Source organism: Sebastes umbrosus, chromosome 20 (assembly GCF_015220745.1).
Source record: "Sebastes umbrosus isolate fSebUmb1 chromosome 20, fSebUmb1.pri, whole genome shotgun sequence".
Lineage (NCBI taxonomy): Eukaryota > Metazoa > Chordata > Actinopteri > Perciformes > Sebastidae > Sebastes > Sebastes umbrosus.
In genome coordinates, this window is record NC_051288.1 from 19,371,767 (window position 1) to 19,389,176 (window position 17,410).

The following is a 17,410-nucleotide window of genomic DNA, read 5'->3' on the forward strand; positions in this document are numbered from 1 at the left end:
GTGAGAAGTGCAATGAAGGAGAACTGAGCTCGGAGCTTTGGCGTTCTCCTCCTGTGTGGTTTTAGCGCGAGGCAGGGAGTGAATGGTGACAGACTGCTGGAGAAAGAGTATTGAGATGAAGGCCTTTAAACATAACTCTGCTCTCTTATGTTTAACCCCTCCTCCTGTCCTTGCCCCATTCATCTAGCCTCACCACCTGCATGCTCTCCACATTTGGCTCTTTTCACTTCGTAAACACGGTTTAGTTTCAGTTCAGTTTATATTCACAATCCAGCATCTTCTGTTAGAATAAAGAATGGGTGCCTAATCCTAGTCTCACAATGATTTTCTACTAATACTACTAATCATAACATCATTGCAGCACAACAGTCTACCCGGCCATTTCAAAATGTTTCAAGGAAATGCGGTCTAAAAATAACCATACAGTACTGGCATACTGTTGTGAAAACACTGGGCTCCAGACAAAATCAAGAGAAAAGTGTGTCTGCTTATCTTCTCCTAATTGTTGCACCCTCCCACCCCACCTCCACCTCTCTCACTGCAGGTCCCAGCACTACATGTCAAGAAGACTCTTGCTCAAATCAGGGAGTGTGTTTGCAGCAGTGGGAGGGCTTCACCTGTGACTGCAGCATGACGTCGTACGCTGGGCCACTATGCAATGATGGTGAGTCTTTGCTCTTCGTTTTCTCTCTCAGACGTAGGTGTGGACAGCTACAGTAGGTGTTAGGGGAAAAAATTGATACAGCATAGTATCACAATATTTTGCGGGCCAGTATTGTATCGATACAAGGACGCCAAGTATCGATCTTTAATTATATAAACTAATAACCTCTTAACAATCCAATGGCCGCTATTCTGTCTTTCAGAGGTTGTAGCGGGCTCAGTCTTAAAGCTAGAGAGACCATACTGGTATTATATGAAACTAAAAAACCTAGTCGATTGGTACCAACCATGGCATTGGCCATTTTCAAAGGGCCTCTGACCTCAATATATGTGAATGAAAGCTCGGAGATTAACAGAGTGAAAAATGTATCTTATTAGATCAAAACAGATGTTGACAAACTGCATAATTAGCATTTGAAAAAAGGTAATAAATCGCACAATATATCTTATCACAACACTCAGCATATCGCCAAATGTTTAAAATCGTATCATGTCGTGACTTAAGTCAGTGGTTTTCAACCTTTTTCGTGTCAAGGACCTCTAAATTGATACACATTATCTGACCCCCATTTGATAAGATTTTGCTTGACGGACCCATCTGAAATGATATTGGTTGTTAGATATGATTAAGACCAAAAATTCAATAGTTGTCAACTACAGTTGAGGAGATAACCGTGGAGGAAGGGAAACCTATGATCAGAGTAGTCATTCTTATAACTCTTACTCACGCTGGGCTCGCTTCTGTAGTGAATTAAATATTGAAAACAAACTATTCCCCATTTTTCTGGACCCCTGGTTGAGAACCACTGACTTAGGTATCATGATAATATTGTATCGTGGGGCCTCTGGTGATTCCCACTCCTAGTAGGTGTAGACAGCTACAGTAACAGTGTCGAATGAGCAAATTTGATATTTAAATCCAAAAAAATACAAGTAAAATCTATTGTAATAGTACGTGTGACCCCTGAATACTCAGTAGATATCAGTTTGGGTATATAGATCATAGAGCATCAGGTTTAAATGTGCATTTATAAATGTTAGGTGCATAATTGTCCTTTAATCCTCACCCTAAATGTCTCTAAACTGTAGAAAACACACCCTGGTGTATAACTGCAGGTCTAAAACACTGAATCAAAGCATTTTTGTGTGCATTTTATCAGAACCACCAGGTGAGGGCACTGTCAACTGTTGATTTCTGAAGTGGCACTACCACCTGCTCAATGTTCTAGTTTGGTTATTCTAACTCTCTTCAATCACGTCCTCTTTACATTTTCAACATCTTGTGCTCAGCAGCCTTACAAGTAAGAGACTTGATGATTATTTAGTCATCCTGCAGCGAGTCCTACTATTGTATGCTGTTGTTTGTGTGAGTCAGCTATTGCAGTCAGCCTCCTGAAAAGTAGTTTTTCAGCGTGTAGGAGGAACAAGCAAAATGTGGAAGGCCAGTCAACTGTGACATTTTAGAGTTTTTAATATTATTTTCCAATGTGCCCCTTGTGTGTTAAACGTTTAACAGAAAAATAGGCCTAGCTGCCATCTTCAGTAGGGAAACTCTGATGATAGATAGCACTGTTTATGGCATATAGACATGCTTGCAATAAAACATTTTTATCTGTGTTGGCCAGCTGGGACCACTTATATCTTTGGCCGTGATGGAGGTGTGGTGGTTTACACGTGGCCCCCTAATGAGCGTCCCAGCACCAGGGCAGACCGGCTAGCCCTCGGGTTCAGCACCCAACAGAAACACGCCATTCTGCTTCGAGTGGACAGCGCGTCCGGCCTGGGAGACTACCTCCAGCTGCAGATAGTAAGTATACACCAAATAATTGGAAGAAAAAAAATTAGATTTTGCATACTTATGAATCATTTACGCTATTTTACATATTGCTCTTCCTTGAGGAATTCATTTCTTCAGTGACCAGCGGTCAGACTGACCAGACTTGCTTCATTCAGACCCATTATCTTCTTTACAAGAGAGACCTGGACAAAATGGCAGCATATAGAAGTTAAAAGAGTACTCCGCCGATTTAGAATTGCACTCCTGTAACATTATCAGACACACGATGGAGAGTTTTTTTAAAAAAGGGGGATTAAAATCAATGCAACAAAACCAGAGATATCATCTTTTTTATTCCACACATTCTACTTCCTTTTCAAAACCTCCCGCCTATATTACCCACAATGCAACTCAGCCGCAGACAGTTCAGTCAGACATTCAAGCGTGTTATGCTAATAGAGGCTAATGTAGCCTTTAACCGGTAGCCTCAAGCAGAGATGAGGAGCAGGTTTCAGCAGCTCTGTCTCCTCAAACTTATGTTCCCTTACAACTAAACTGCAGTCTCAATTACGTTTGGAAGGAAATGTATTTTGACGCGGATTACATTTGTCTTTGACGTATCACAAATTTTTAATGATGGTCCACAGAAGGCTGCAGCAAGTGACGTAGTACAACAAGCAACGCATGACTTAGTATACATCGAGCGAACGTTAATGAACGTTACGAGGAATAATACCATTATTGAGAGTTATGTGGTATAATAATGAGTATGACAAGTGAGAAAGTCCAATACGGGCGGGTAGGAGGGTCAAACAAACACAGGACTTTCCCCCAGGAGAGTGCTGTTTGTGTCCCGTGTGAAACTAAAGTCTTTTACTAAACCTAACAAAGTAGTTTTGGTGCGTTATTGTTTTTGTTTTGTTTCAGTTTCCCTTCATGATGTTTTTTACTAAAAGTAACCAAGTAGATTTGTTGTCTAAACCTAACGAAGTATTGTCGTTGCATTGTTTTTAAAGCTGTTTTAAACCGCGACCGTAATCCAGGAGAAAATACATTTTCCTCGAAGCATAATTGAGAATAAAGTTTAGTTGTATGGGAATGTAATTTTGTTACAGAGGTCTGGTAAACTTACAATATGCTGAAAGGTTATTAAGGTTTTTTTACCCAATGATGCCAAAAACGTTCTGCCTACTGAATCTAGGACCTGAAAAACAAAGAAAGAAATAATATCCATACATTTTTACATTTATACATCTCTCCTCCTCCTCCTCTTCCTCCTCCTCCTCAGGACAAAGGCAACATTAGAGTAGTGTTTAATGTTGGCACTGATGACATCAACATCGAGGAGAGCTCCAAGTTTGTCAACGATGGAAAGTACCACATAATTCGGTTCACCCGCAGCGGAGGCAATGCAACCCTCCAACTGGACGACCTGCCTGTCATAGAGCGCTATCCCTCAGGTAGGCCCTACCCCGCCCACATCAGCCCAACCCTCCGACCCCCCACAGCACTGCCTGTCCTGGGACAGAGCTAGCTACACCTTAATCCTAATCAACCCAGCTCCTGATTGGTGAATCACATCAGTGTTCCTATCAATGTCTATATTCAAACACTGAGGTTGAGAAATATAATGCAGCTTTGTTTTATGTTATTGTGGTTGAAATGAAATATGTGTGATCTGATATGAAACATGACTTTTTAAACCATAAAAAGAGACAGACATTTCAATAGCCTGTATATTAGCAAGCTATGTCATGTATAGGCCTGTTAAATAGTGTTAAAGGTAATTTATGAAAATATATAATTCAGGTGTCGGTTGTTTTTCTCACCATAAAAGAAAATAATAACAGTTGGTGCATTTTTGGACAAACAATAATTTAAAAACATGTCATATGTTGAATTAAATGTTTAACTAGAGAGAAAAAAATAAGAAAAAGAAAAAAGGTGTATTTTGTTGAACATAGTTTTTGTTTTTATATTTGTTGGTTTTTACATTTAAAGTGGTAATCTTAGTTAGTAGTCTTTAACACAGCTGATAGTTAAAATGCTAAAGCTAGTTGTTTTGAGGTGTGTGTGAGGGTTCTTCCTGTATGTAACTCTAAACTCAGTCAGTCATATAGACAGTATGTGGCAGCTGTAACTTTATTTCCCTGTGCTCTTTCAGATGTTAACCCCTGAAATGTCTCTTTAAATTAAACCCAATGAACAGAGAGTAAGAGTCCGCTCACTGGAAACATAATAATGAATTCAGCTCCTCTTCTCTTAGCACATCAAGCTTAACGCAGTGACATGCTAACAATGAGCAGACCATTACTTTCTTTTCATTGCTGTTCTTTTTGTATCCAGCTCCTGTACCACGTTTGGATGTGCGTAATTACTACTGTGTTTTCATCTCTAAATTAAAGGCAACATTGATAACGAGCGCCTGGCCATCGCCAGACAGCGAATCCCCTATCGGCTCGGTCGAGTAGTTGACGAATGGCTACTCGACAAAGGTAAAAACCCTGATTAAAATTCCTTAAAACTTTCAGCTTAAAAAATACAATTTGAAGGCAGTTGAATATACTATATTGTGCACCATCAACTAACATCTAAAAATAAATCCATAACTAAGTATTTAAAAGTTGGGCAGCTGTAGTGTGTAATACTGTGTAAACTGTAGTGCCTGTGAACGTATCTTGTTAGTGTGTATCTGATAATATCAGGTTAAAGGGACGATGGAGAGATTTAAATGTGAATAAATCAGAAAATAGAAAACAAGTACTGATAAAAGATGCTTTATTAAGACTGGTAAATAATTTTTGTTTATTATCCAATTGTAAACAATAAAGCATTCATTAAAGATTATATTTTGTAAATTAAAGTACATGCAAAGTATTGTGACATGGAAGAATTATGTAAATTTGAAATGACTAATAGAGCAATGCTTTTTTGAAAAAGAAAAAATGTAAAAGTTTTCCTCCTAAACTTCAGCAGAGCTCCTTAAATTAGCCTCTAGTCCCTTTAACAGTGAGCAGTGCTAGAGCTTATAACCTGTGCATGCTTCATAGGGCTGTTATAACAGTTCCCTAGATCTCTGTCTCTCTGTCTGCCTGTCTGTTGCTCCTTCAAATACAATATCGTGCCGCACAGCCATCACCATAGCAACCATCTGTCAGCCCCGTCTTCTCAGGACCCTCTGACTCCTCTCATCTGCTGCCTCTTCCTCCTCCTTCTGTTCTTTGCCTCTTCATCCTCCTCCTCGACTTCTCAGTCTCTTCACCCCTTCCTTCCCTCCTCTGCCTCTTCTTCCTCTCTGTTTTCTGTTCCCACTCTTATCTCTCACAGTCTCCACGGTTCTCCACGGCTTCGATTTGCTCTGCCATGCTTAATCTATCCCATCCTCTCACCATGGCTTGGGGGTGGTGGATTGTGTAACACTCAAACACTCTTGTGTGTGTATGTATGCACGTATGTGACCACCGGTATGTATGTGTGTGTGACTGTATTTGCGTGTGTTTGTCCACCTTCCTCCCTGGCGTGCCTTTGTGTGTTTGTGTGTGTGTGCATGTGCTGCGCATGTGTAGGTCGCCAGCTGACCATCTTCAACAGCCAGACGACGGTGCGTGTTGGCGGAGCCGAGGGAAACGAGGGCATGTTCCAGGGCCAGCTGTCTGGACTCTACTACAACGGCCTCCGCATCCTCAACATGGCCGCCGAGGGGCACCCGCACATCAGAGTGGACGGCAGCGCGCGGCTGGTCGGCGACATGCCGTCCTCCTCCATCACGCCGCAGTCCAGCGCTGCAGCTGGAGGCAACCGCTCTGACTCCGCCCCTTCCATTAGTGACATCACAACCACCACGGCCACCAACAGGAAACAGGGCGCCACGCAGCAGGTCAGAGCACAGCTTTAACTCGTGAATTGAAAACTCTCTAAACCCCTGCTGTGTGTGGTCACACAAAGATGTATGTAATTCCTCAGATATCTTGTACATATATGTCACCCCACTTTTATCATCCTCTGGTGTGACAATTGGTAATTAAAAAGTGTTAATTTGCTTTGATAAGTTTCTTTTCGAACTCGGTAAGAGGATTAGCGAGCACATCGCCCACTAGTCAAGGACTAGAGGATAGCAAGATATGTCAGGAGGAGTGGGATTGTTTTAAACTCCACTCAAGGCAAGGCGAGTTTATTTATATCGCACATTTCACACTCAAAGGCAATTCAAAGTCTTTTACATAAGGCATTAAACTTCAGAAGACGTTAAAAACACAAATCAGAATAATGGAAAAACATTTTAAAGAAATCAAAAAGATAAATAGAAGGTAGTTGGAGGAGCCAAAATGTGTATTTAGCCCGTGTTGTTTATTATTATATGTTTAGGCTGCACTGATACTATCATTTCCGGTAATGGGCACAGTGGTGTGGTTTTCACTTTATTTGCCTGTGCACTTTGGACTGCGGGATTGAGACAAAGAGAGTGAGCCAGGCTCCGATATTTGCTGTTGACCGCCACATGACCTACTTTAGTTTTTCCAGTTAAGTTATTGCTTGTAATCATTTTCATTTAATAAGCATAAATACATCTGGATGGATGTGTTTGAAGGAGTCACAGTTAAGAGCCAACTCAGCCTCAGAGCGGCTTTTTGATTGACAGTAGTCACTTCAGTGGTTCAGGTGGATATTGAATGATTTTCTTTCATGTATATTAGCCGTTATTATTATTATAGTACACGGCGGAAAGCTGACAGGAGATGAGGAGGTAGCAAGGAGGAAGAGGGGTGATGATATACATCAAGTTATGCTACGTTCCAAATCTCATACTTTTTCTTTTTACTTTTACTGCTCTTTCAAAGTACGTACTGTTGTAGACAGTATGCTTACAATTGGGACACACTACTTTGTTATGACATTGCACTTTGAACTTTGCTCATATATCCGCTGCGCAGAGGATTGTGGGTCAGAATAGCCAGAAAAGCATGCTGGCTTGCATACTGCAAAATGCGACCGGATGTAGTAGGACATCCTGGTATTTTTGGCTTACTGTATTTGACATACTATGTATTGGAACATACTAAGACGTCCGAAAGTGCTTACTCTGCACTACATACTCAATATGTGTACAATCGTTCATCATACTTTTGTGTGAATAAACAGTAGTGTGTATCTTTTTCGAACGCACTGAGCAGTAATTTACGTCGTCACTTCCTGAGAGCCTCCTTGCCGGTGGGAGACGTGTAACCATGGTAACCCGTGCCAACCTCATGTGACCATAACGACGGTTTGTGATAAGTCAAAGTCTGAATTAATTTAAGATATATTACGTCTAGCTAAGTGAAATTTTACAGCTAAATTGAAGCGTTATTACAGAGCTGTCCGTCAACGTCCGTTATGAACATTGTCGTCGCTACCGCATTGCATTGTGGGATATTTATGCCACCGCAGTGTCCAGCATTACATACTGTAATATTTAATCGCAAATAGTATGCAATTCACGTACTATTGGTTTCATAGTAAGGTTTCAGTCATACTAATATATCTTGCATACTGTTTTAACGTACTAAATAGCACATTAGTACAGAATTTTGGACGCAACCTTAATACTCATACTCAATAGTACGGGTATTGGAACGCACTGACTGAATCAAACCATGGACGTTGAAGTTTTAAACCTTGATTTAAAGGTCTTGTATCATGTGTAAGTTTGCTGCAGCTCTTCGGATAAGAGTAACTAAGTAATGCTTTTTTTTTTTTTTTAAAGTTATTTTTTTGGGAGCATTTTCCATTTTTTTATTGAGAGGACAGTGGATAGAGTCTTGGAAAGGGGGGAGAGAGAGAGTGGATGCAGAAAGGGCCACAGGCCGGATTCGAACCCGGGCCGCCACGGTCAGGACCAAGCCTTGTTACATGGGCGCCCGCTCTACCGACTGAGCTAACCCAGGCGCCCACTAAGTAATGCTTTAATCATGTCATGCAATGTAACACGAGATATCTGAAAAGTCTACCTATTACTGTAATGAGATGCAAGGATGTCTCATCTGACACAGTCAAACATCAATAAGAAAACATACTGCTCTAACATTTCTCTGTTACAATTCGTGTTTTTCTCAGGAAGTGAAACATGTTTTTCTTCTTCCTGATGAATGATTAATCGCATTTTATTTGCTCGGTAGCGTCATATTTATCAAAAGTAACATGCAAAATGAAAGGGAGCCAAAAACATTTCATCAATAAAAGGCTCACACACACACACACTTAATTTCTTTCTGCTACAGCACATTCACATGAGTGGATTAGATGGCAAATACTCAACTAAGTGGTCCCTACCCACTAAATTACAGGAGGAGAAATGTTTGTGTTAATGGAGGCTGTAATAGCTTTTCCATAATATGCGTCTAGTAAACTGATGCAAATGGGACTCTACAATAGAAACTGTTGTTTGAGGCGTATTTATAGTAGATGCAGCTGCAGCGTCGATGCTAATGTCGGAGGATACATTATCAGCAGGTACACCACAGACTCTTTTGCTCTATTGTTCAGATCACTAGTGTGATGTTGTCAGGCTCTTTGTGGGCGTCTGTGTGTACTGCAGTTCTTCTTCTGTTATAAAACTGCCTGCCGCACTGAAAAAGATTTTTTTTTTTTTTTTTTTTCCCAATGATACAAGTTGCCATGGAGATAGTGAGCCCCACTACCCGCTGCTTGCTTTCTCTCTCCCATCTAGACTCCCATAGAGAATAGCTCCTCTGTGTATAAACCGCCAGCTGTTTCAGACATAAATAATAGAACGCAGAGAGCTGTGAGCTAAGCCTCAGGCATCAATAATGGATTTGAGAGCTGGGTGGATAGCGCCGCAGAGTGACAGCGCTGTCACGGGGGCTTGTCTTCCCACTTTTTCACCTCTCAATCTCCCCGTTTGAACGAACTATTCGTGCTCTTGTGATATGCTGATGTCAGTGCTAAATCTGGGATGCAGAGTTGTGCACTGGAGTCAATATCACAGCATGAGAACTAGGTCAGACCCAGTATATATATGCTCAGTATAATGCAGTGTGTGTTTGCTCGTCTGTGGAAGTCAAATCACTCCTGCTGGCCCCCAAAATCTCCGTGTGTGTGTGTGTTGGTCTTGTTTAAGAAGAATCTACAGCTTCTCCATTGAGGCTGCCTAGTGTTGCCTGGCAACCAACCTGGCCTTAACCAGCACACACATACAATGAAGACAGCATGCACACACACAAACACTCAGGTGGATTGAGAACAATAGGCTTGAGTTGCAGCACATTGCATCAGAGGAGGGGCAGTGAGAGACATCTTCCAGGGGTGCTTCGGGTCCAAGCAATTTACCGATTTCACACACACACACACATGCTTCCCATGTTTGGGGTGTGTTTTTGAAGCGGATCTGCCTAAGTCGCCCCATGGGTTCACGCTTACCGCCAGTACTTTGTGCAGCAAGAATGTGTTACGTGCCTCCTCCTCCTCCTCCTGAAGTCCACAGTTTTTTTTTTTTGCATGTTGAAAAGTGGAAGGGATTAATAATGCATGACAGCTGAGCACCAGCGAGAAGAGAGATTGTGTGTGAGAGTGTGTGAGTGTTTATGCTAGAGGCTGCTCTGAGTCACAGAGTTTTTTTGGGGGGGTTTGATGTTTGGTGTCTGTCTGTGTGGATGTGTGCGTTCATGTGTACCTGTGTTTGATGGGGAGACTGATGGAATAGGCTCAGAGCTGCGCCCGATTGGCTATAAGGAATCAGCTGACCCAGACGCTCTTCCACAAGCCCTCTGAACATCTATCTCTCCTTTGCTCCTATCCTCCCTGTCCTTATTTTTTCCTTGCTATCTTCTCCACATCTTTTTGCTTTTCTGCTGCTCGCTATCCATCTTCTGGAGATACTTTCCTCCCTCGCTCACTTTCCTCTTTTCCTTTCTTCTCACTCTCCTTTGCTCTCCATAGCTTTCCATCTTTACCCGTCACTCCCCCCCTCCTCTCCTCTCCTCTCCTCTCCTCTCCTCCCTCCCTTTCTCTCTCTCTGTGGTTGAGCTCCAGTGATAGGCTGTTAATGCAGGCGGTGTATGAGTCTATCTCACCATCTGCAGTAGTAGAGCTAGCTTCTCTCCTCTCTCGCCAGCATCTCTTCATCAGCCTGCCAACTTCAGCCTGATTTGGTGTGCGCTTGTGTGCCTGTGTAGATGTATCTAAAGAGAAACAGAGCAATGGAGCATGCTTGGCTATTATAGAGCTTGTGTGTGTGTTCATGTGTGTTTGACATCCAGTTGTGAAAGTAGCAGACAAGCTGTTGAATCTTCTGCAAGAGTGTGAGAGGACAGAGTGCAGCTACCATGTGTGAACTAGGCAGTCAGGGAGGCATGGACGGTCGTTGGCACTGTTCGGCTGCTCAGGTAGAGATTTTGTTCTTTCAGCATGCAGATATCCTTCTCTTCATGCATCCTTTCTCTTCCCTGTCTCTTTCTCTCCCTCCTATCGTTGTGCATCTGTGTCCATCATTATGTCAGCATGCTCTATTGATAGACTGTGAAAAGATGGGGACAAAGAGGGAGGGACAGGAGGAGGGTGAGACAGAGGGGCTCTTTAGTACTATAAACTTCTGTGGTTTATTGATGTGATTTAAGTTGTGTTTGGCATGTCTCTAGTTTTCCTCGTGTTCATTGTCTCCCATGTGATAGGTGGATCAATAGTCCAATCGACACCTTGCCGGTTGAATGGGGTGGTCAGCTGACAAGGGGGATGTCACAGATCAGAGGAGGAGCCTTGTTAAATGTGCTTTTGTTTTAGCTGAAATCAGGATTCAAAACAGGTTCCCGTCCCGTGGAGGGCACACAGGTGCCTTTTGGATCAATAATCAAGCATGGTGGCTCGCCATTGATCAGTGACAGACAGGGGCGATGTGTTTCCTGCTGGCTGATTGGTTCTTGTGCTATTTGGATCCTGGCAAAGGCACAGAGACTTATTGACTGGCTGGATTCCAGAGGCTAAGCTCACCCGAGCAGCGTTTGACAGCCCAGTGGGCAGAACTGATTGGAAAGGCAGTGGAGGAAAGAGACAGAGTCAAGCATCAATAACTTAATATACGCTTCAGGCCAAACTGAACCACAGTAGACTTGTCAGGATCGAGACCACACCATGCCAAGCCAGTGCGGGCTTTTTTCAGATGAATACACTTCTCCAACCTTATGTAATATATGTTCTTACAAAGACAAGGAGGCAAAGAAATCGAGAGAAAAAAGCTTTCTATTTGAAATACTGCCTGTGTAGGTTTCAGCGATCAGCGACCACTTAGTACTAGTGATTTGGTTCAGGTTCTGTTCTGGTCTGGTTGTAATCTGCCTCGAGAGCTCTTCTCTTATATAGCTCTGCCGCTCTCCCTTTTATTCTGTGGGTTACTAACATCTACTGCAATGCATCACAATCCAATTTTAATTTAGTGCTGGCACTGAGCGCCTAGTGTGGTTAAAACACACACACACACACATTCAGATCTCTCATGCCGAAGCGCCAAGGCGGGCGATGTTTAACAGTAGTTCATGAATATGCGGAGCACATTAGCACAGTGTTAAGTAAAGACCGCAGCACTTTGAAGTCCTCCTCCTTCTCCTATCCCGTCTTCTTTTTCTCTCCCTTTGTCCCCAATTCCCCCAAAAATTCCTTTTATCCATCTATCTTTCACCCCCCCCCTCTCCTCTTAATACTCTGGCTGAAATGGCAAATCAATGCACAGGTCCCCACTGAGGGTGCACACTCCTTTTTTTTTTTCTTTTTTTTTTATTCCCCATCATTTTTAACAGCCTGAACTTAGAGTTGCCATGGCAACAGGAGGAGCAAGGATGGATAGGAAAACCTTTTCCATAGAGAGGGAGCGAGGCACGGAGAATGATCGCTTGTTGAGATAGTACTTGGTTGATGTGGGTTAGAGGGTGAATGTAAAGTGGGTTATTGACATGAGGTGTTGAATAAAGGAGATTTAAATGAAGTGCTTAGGATATTTAATGAAAACCGGGGGGGAAAAAAATAATTGTATTCCTCTCTTTGGCTTCTCCAACACACATGAACGCTAGCCAATATCAGATGGAGAGAGCAGAACAGAGGTGTGGAAGATAGAAAAGCCAGAGGAGGGGAAAAAAGAGGGGGAGGGTCAAGAGAGTAGGAGATGATAACTGACTGTCCCCTTGTGGCTTTAAACTGAATCCAATGTTTCTCTCCTCCCTCCTCCTTTCTTTTTCTCTCCGTGGTACTCTAGTTTTGGCCGACTGCCATTGCTGGGGGCCGTAACGGGCAAAAAAGTGTTTGTGGCAAACTGGAAAACGGGTGGGCGATGGCGAGGGATTGGTGCTGTGTGCTCACACATGTAGAAAATAAACAGGAGGGGCGTGGAGCACAGGCTGTTTGTGGATATATATACGTGTGTTCATGTTCCCACTTTTTTTTTTCTGATCTTCTCTCCGCAGTCGGCAGACGACCTGCTGGTGGCGTCGGCTGAGTGTCCCAGCGATGATGAAGACATTGACCCCTGTGACCCCAGTTCTGGTGAGACTCCCCACACAGATATACACATCACACTGCCTCTTTGAGGGTTTTTTCATGTATCTTTCTACACTCACTCAGTTTTTTTTTCCTGCCGGTTGGTCGCCCGCTACAATGAATTTTTCATTTCCACTTAGGTAATGCCCGGAGGCAAAAACCTAACGCTCCATCCAATCTTCATCTCCATCCCCTACTCTGCTTTTACCCCCTCCCCTCACCTTCCCTTATCCCTTGTTCTTTATCATTTTTTAATAGCAGGTCCGTCTCCCTCATCTTCGTTCAGTCCAAAGAATCCACATGCAAAGTATTTCACCAACAGTCATTTAAAGCTGCAGTGGGTAGAAATGGAGCAAATACGATTTAAAAAAGTTATTTTTATAAAACGGTCACTATATCCTGACAGTAGTGCATGAGACAGGTAATCTGAAAAAAATCATGTGCCTCTGTGTCCTCTGGTATCCTCTTGCCGTCTCTGAGCAGTTGTCAATCACTCGCAAACTTCAATCAAACGGTCAAACTAGGCAGCGCTGATCAAATATGAATCAATATTCTGTTACTGTAATGCCTATTTCTCGCCTCAAATGTTTTCAGAAACATCTCGTAGTGTACTGTTTAGCTGTAAAATTTGAAAGTTTGTGACCCGGCAGCAATGTTGAGACCAGTTGAAGAAATACCAAGTGCCTCCCACCAGTCGGAGCACAGCCAATAGGAACGCTCTCTCCGAAATGAGCTGTGATTTCGCCAAAGTCTCCCGTCTTGGCTGAAAACAGAGCCAAGAGGAGGTGCAGATGTCTAGTTATCTCTCAGAACTCTTGAATTACAATATGCTGAAAGGTTAATATGGATTTTTTGCGCAATGATGCCCAAACCATTCTGCTGAAGGTTTAATATGGTGTCATAATGTATATCACCACACTGCAGCCCTCGCTGCCTGTGCATGTCATAAAGTGTCAAATGTATGTAATAAAAGTGATATAATGTGCACCTGGGCTCTGGCCCTCCTCTCAACATGGTGTAATGTAATTTGTTTACACATTATGTGATAATATGCAAACAGCGTTGGCTCTAAGCTGCAGCCTTCCTGTGCCAGCATGTCGCGTTATGCAAAACGCACGTCAAATAATTCATCATGATGATGTATCGTATCTTCCTGGTCCAGCCCTCCACCCATCGCCCTGACATGTAATACAAATTAATAATGTGTGCAGTAAACTGTAATGTAACGTCCCACGCCTCCCCCTCTCCCCTTACAGCCCGCCCTCCCCTGCCGGAGGTGAAGGTGTTCCCGGGTCCGTCCGAGGTGGTCCGGGAGAGCAGCAGCACCACGGGTATGGTGGTGGGCATCGTGGCGGCCGCGGCCCTCTGCATCCTCATCCTCCTCTACGCCATGTACAAGTACCGCAACCGCGACGAGGGCTCCTACCACGTGGACGAGAGCCGCAACTACATCAGCAACTCGGCCACGCAGCCCAACGGCAGCGCCAAGGACAAGCCGCTGGGGATCGCCAAGATCTCCAAGAACAAGAAGAACAAAGACAAGGAGTACTACGTCTGAGGCGGAAGACACGCAGACATATACGCATACACCTTTATATATAACGGTATATGTACATAAATAGATATATTCTCAAAAAAAAAGAAATACACACATACACATACCGACATAGACATGCTGATGTTAATGTTTACTCTCCAATAATCACATCTGCACACATGCTGGCAAGCACAAACACATACACGTTCAAGCACATACACATTTAAGCACAACACACACAGACAGACTGGCCCAAGGGCATGGACCCTTATTGTACAGTATTTACCAATGAGCAGAGCCTCCGAGAGAGGCTTGTTTTATGAACATAAACACCATTCCAAATGATTTCAAAAGAAGCACCAGTTCAACTCCCGGTGAAGAACCATTTTGGGGCCAGCCAGATAAAAAGACCAGTCACTCCCCTGCCACAGTAGGACCTCTCCTGTTGGACTCAGAGAGGTCGTGGAAGACTTTTAAGTGAAGCACATGGCAGAGTGTGTTGAGCGAGAGAACAAAGATGATGTAAAAGCACCAAGACAAGCACTAAGTGTCTCTTCCAAGCTTCTTGGCCTTCCTCCCTGTTAGCAGCAGATGGGACTCGACGAAGCGACCGAGGATGCTGAAGAAACAAGCACACTCGCGGTCCAAGTCTAACCCCGAGCGACAGGACAGGAAATCAGGGTGTAGCCATAGAGACGGCGAACTACGAGTGAATAAGCAGAGGCGGGGCTGGTGCCGTTAATATAACGGACGGGGCTGCGGTGCTGACGTTTTACGGCACCCTGTAAATCACGAAGGTGGAATCAGCGGAGAGATATTTTCCTGGACAGGATACTTGAGACTTCAGATGCTACCTACGGGCGCCAGTCGTGCACGACTGCGGTGCCACGCACACATACATACAGCACACACAGAAAAATATACACTTGCAGACATACACGTACCTGCAATGCTAAAGACCCACCATATCTTCATAACTGACACTGAAGACTATACAAGAAGACAAATGGTGAAAATGACCATTATGATAATTGTTATGGCAATGATAATGATGAATATGAAGAACATTTGGGCAGTATAGACTCTTTGGGGAAGGGAGGGGGGGGGTCTTATTGCACGTGAATTATCTTACTCCGTGTGATTTATACCGCGTTGAAACTCCAGAGGTTACACCGTGACGCACCGCCATCGTAAACTTGCCACCTTGGCTCGAAGTATTCCTAAATACGCACTTCAAATGGTTTTTGTGGGATTCAACCATGATTTATTCGACTCTCAGTTCAAAAATCCTCATTGACAAAGTGTGACCATCTCGAGTGTGCTGCATGCCTGAGTCTCTGAGCCGTGCTGTGAAGTGGTGGCGTGTCCCACTAAGTCCGGAGGTGGTAGGTTTGTTAGTGGGAGGAGGAGGAGGAGGAGGAGGAAGAAGGGGGGTTGTTGTTGCGGGTTGTAACTCCAGTGCAACGCCTGGATGTGTGCGCCCACCACAGGCCACGTCCTGTTTTCTAGCCTGATGTCTTATAGGCCATGCCCACTATACCTGCTCTAACCAACCACCTTTTTATAGCGAAAAAACAGCCGAGGAAAAGAAAAACAGAACAAAGTAAATGTTACCATGTGTTGCTAATAGATAGAAAAAAGTCCAGTTCATGATGCCATCGACTATATGACAACCTGAGTTGCTTTGATTTCACTGGCTTTCCCTTCTCTCTCTCTCTCTTTGCGTCCTTTTGTCTTCACGCTATTGGTTGACCGATTTATCAATATTCATGACCGATACAGGACAGACTGCTGGGTTTCCGATCGGGGCTACAGAATAATTATCTGTTTATGGACTCCTCTACAGCTCGAGAATTGTAGCTCCGTGATACATCGATACAAACAGTGCCATGACATGAACAAGCCCCTCCAGATCTTCCAAGAGACGTAATCAACCAGTCAGATGCATGCAAAACGACCAGGGCAAGAAAGGACATGAAAAGGACTTTGTGTGAGATTTCAAGGTATAAAAATTTACTTAACATATTCCCTTATTCTCTCCATCTTTAACTGGCCTTGACCTCCTTTTCCTCCCTTCTCTTGTTTTCCCCTTGTTTAGTATGTTTCCCTCTCTGCCCTCCCCAGTTCCTCCGTGTCTATCGCTTCTTTCTTTCCCCCTCTATCTCTGTTGTGTTGCCATCTGAAACTAAAGGAGGCGTCTCTCAACCAATGGGATTCTACATCTAGGTGTTCATTAACCATGTTTATTTTCTATATGTACAATTTTTCTACAGTATTTACTTTTATTTTTATTGTTACGGTTCTTTGATGAACATAAAGTGGAAATTTATTATGAAAAATAGTTTTGAAGATTAATGAGTAAATAAAATATTACCCAAGTGAGCCTGGAGTGCGTTTGTGTTGTGTTGGTTTTTGCTGCCGTTCGCCTGCAGGCAGAAGTACTTACCGTGTCTGTCTCACACAGACATGAGAGCAGATCAGTGGCTAATTAAGAGAAACTAAAAGCAACTCGTGTTGCGTTGTGTTACGAAGCATATTTTAAAGAAAATACGCCTAATTTGTATTCTGGTGGAGAGTTAAATGAGATGTCTGTCAGTTAGATACTCTGCTGGAAACGGGGAAACGGGCAGCACCACCAAAGCATATCTCGTTTGTTTCATCTGTACAAAAATAGAAGTTAGTAAATGTGCCATTTTGTCGTTTTACAGAGGGTTATGTGCCAAATTATAAAGTTTTTAGCCTTATTTTAATACCCTTATTTTTAATACTTATCTATATATGCAAATAAACAAACAACATATTAAACAGTTTGCTTTAGAGGTGCTGGTAGATGTATTTTTAAAACTTGGGACTGCAACGATCAATCAACTAGTCAATAGACAGAAAAAATAATCAGCAAGTTGGATAATCGATGA

At 43.1% G+C, this 17,410-nt stretch overlaps 1 protein-coding gene across 25 annotated transcripts in view; it reads left to right on the forward strand.

Annotated features, from left to right (window-relative positions):
• nrxn1a (neurexin 1a) overlaps positions 1-16,877 on the forward strand; it is a 64,999-nt gene extending 48,122 nt beyond the window's left edge. For 16 of the 25 annotated variants that reach the window (XM_037753943.1, XM_037753950.1, XM_037753947.1 and 13 more), the window contains 7 exons: positions 545-664; positions 2,289-2,470; positions 3,729-3,900; positions 4,846-4,935; positions 6,007-6,317; positions 12,886-12,964; positions 14,215-16,877. In XM_037753943.1, coding sequence (XP_037609871.1) covers positions 545-664; positions 2,289-2,470; positions 3,729-3,900; positions 4,846-4,935; positions 6,007-6,317; positions 12,886-12,964; positions 14,215-14,516 — 1,256 coding nt within the window. In that variant the 3' untranslated portion in view covers positions 14,517-16,877. The other 9 variants (XM_037753959.1, XM_037753960.1, XM_037753962.1 and 6 more) reach the window with 2 other exon arrangements.
• Positions 16,878-17,410: the final 533 nt, after the last annotated feature.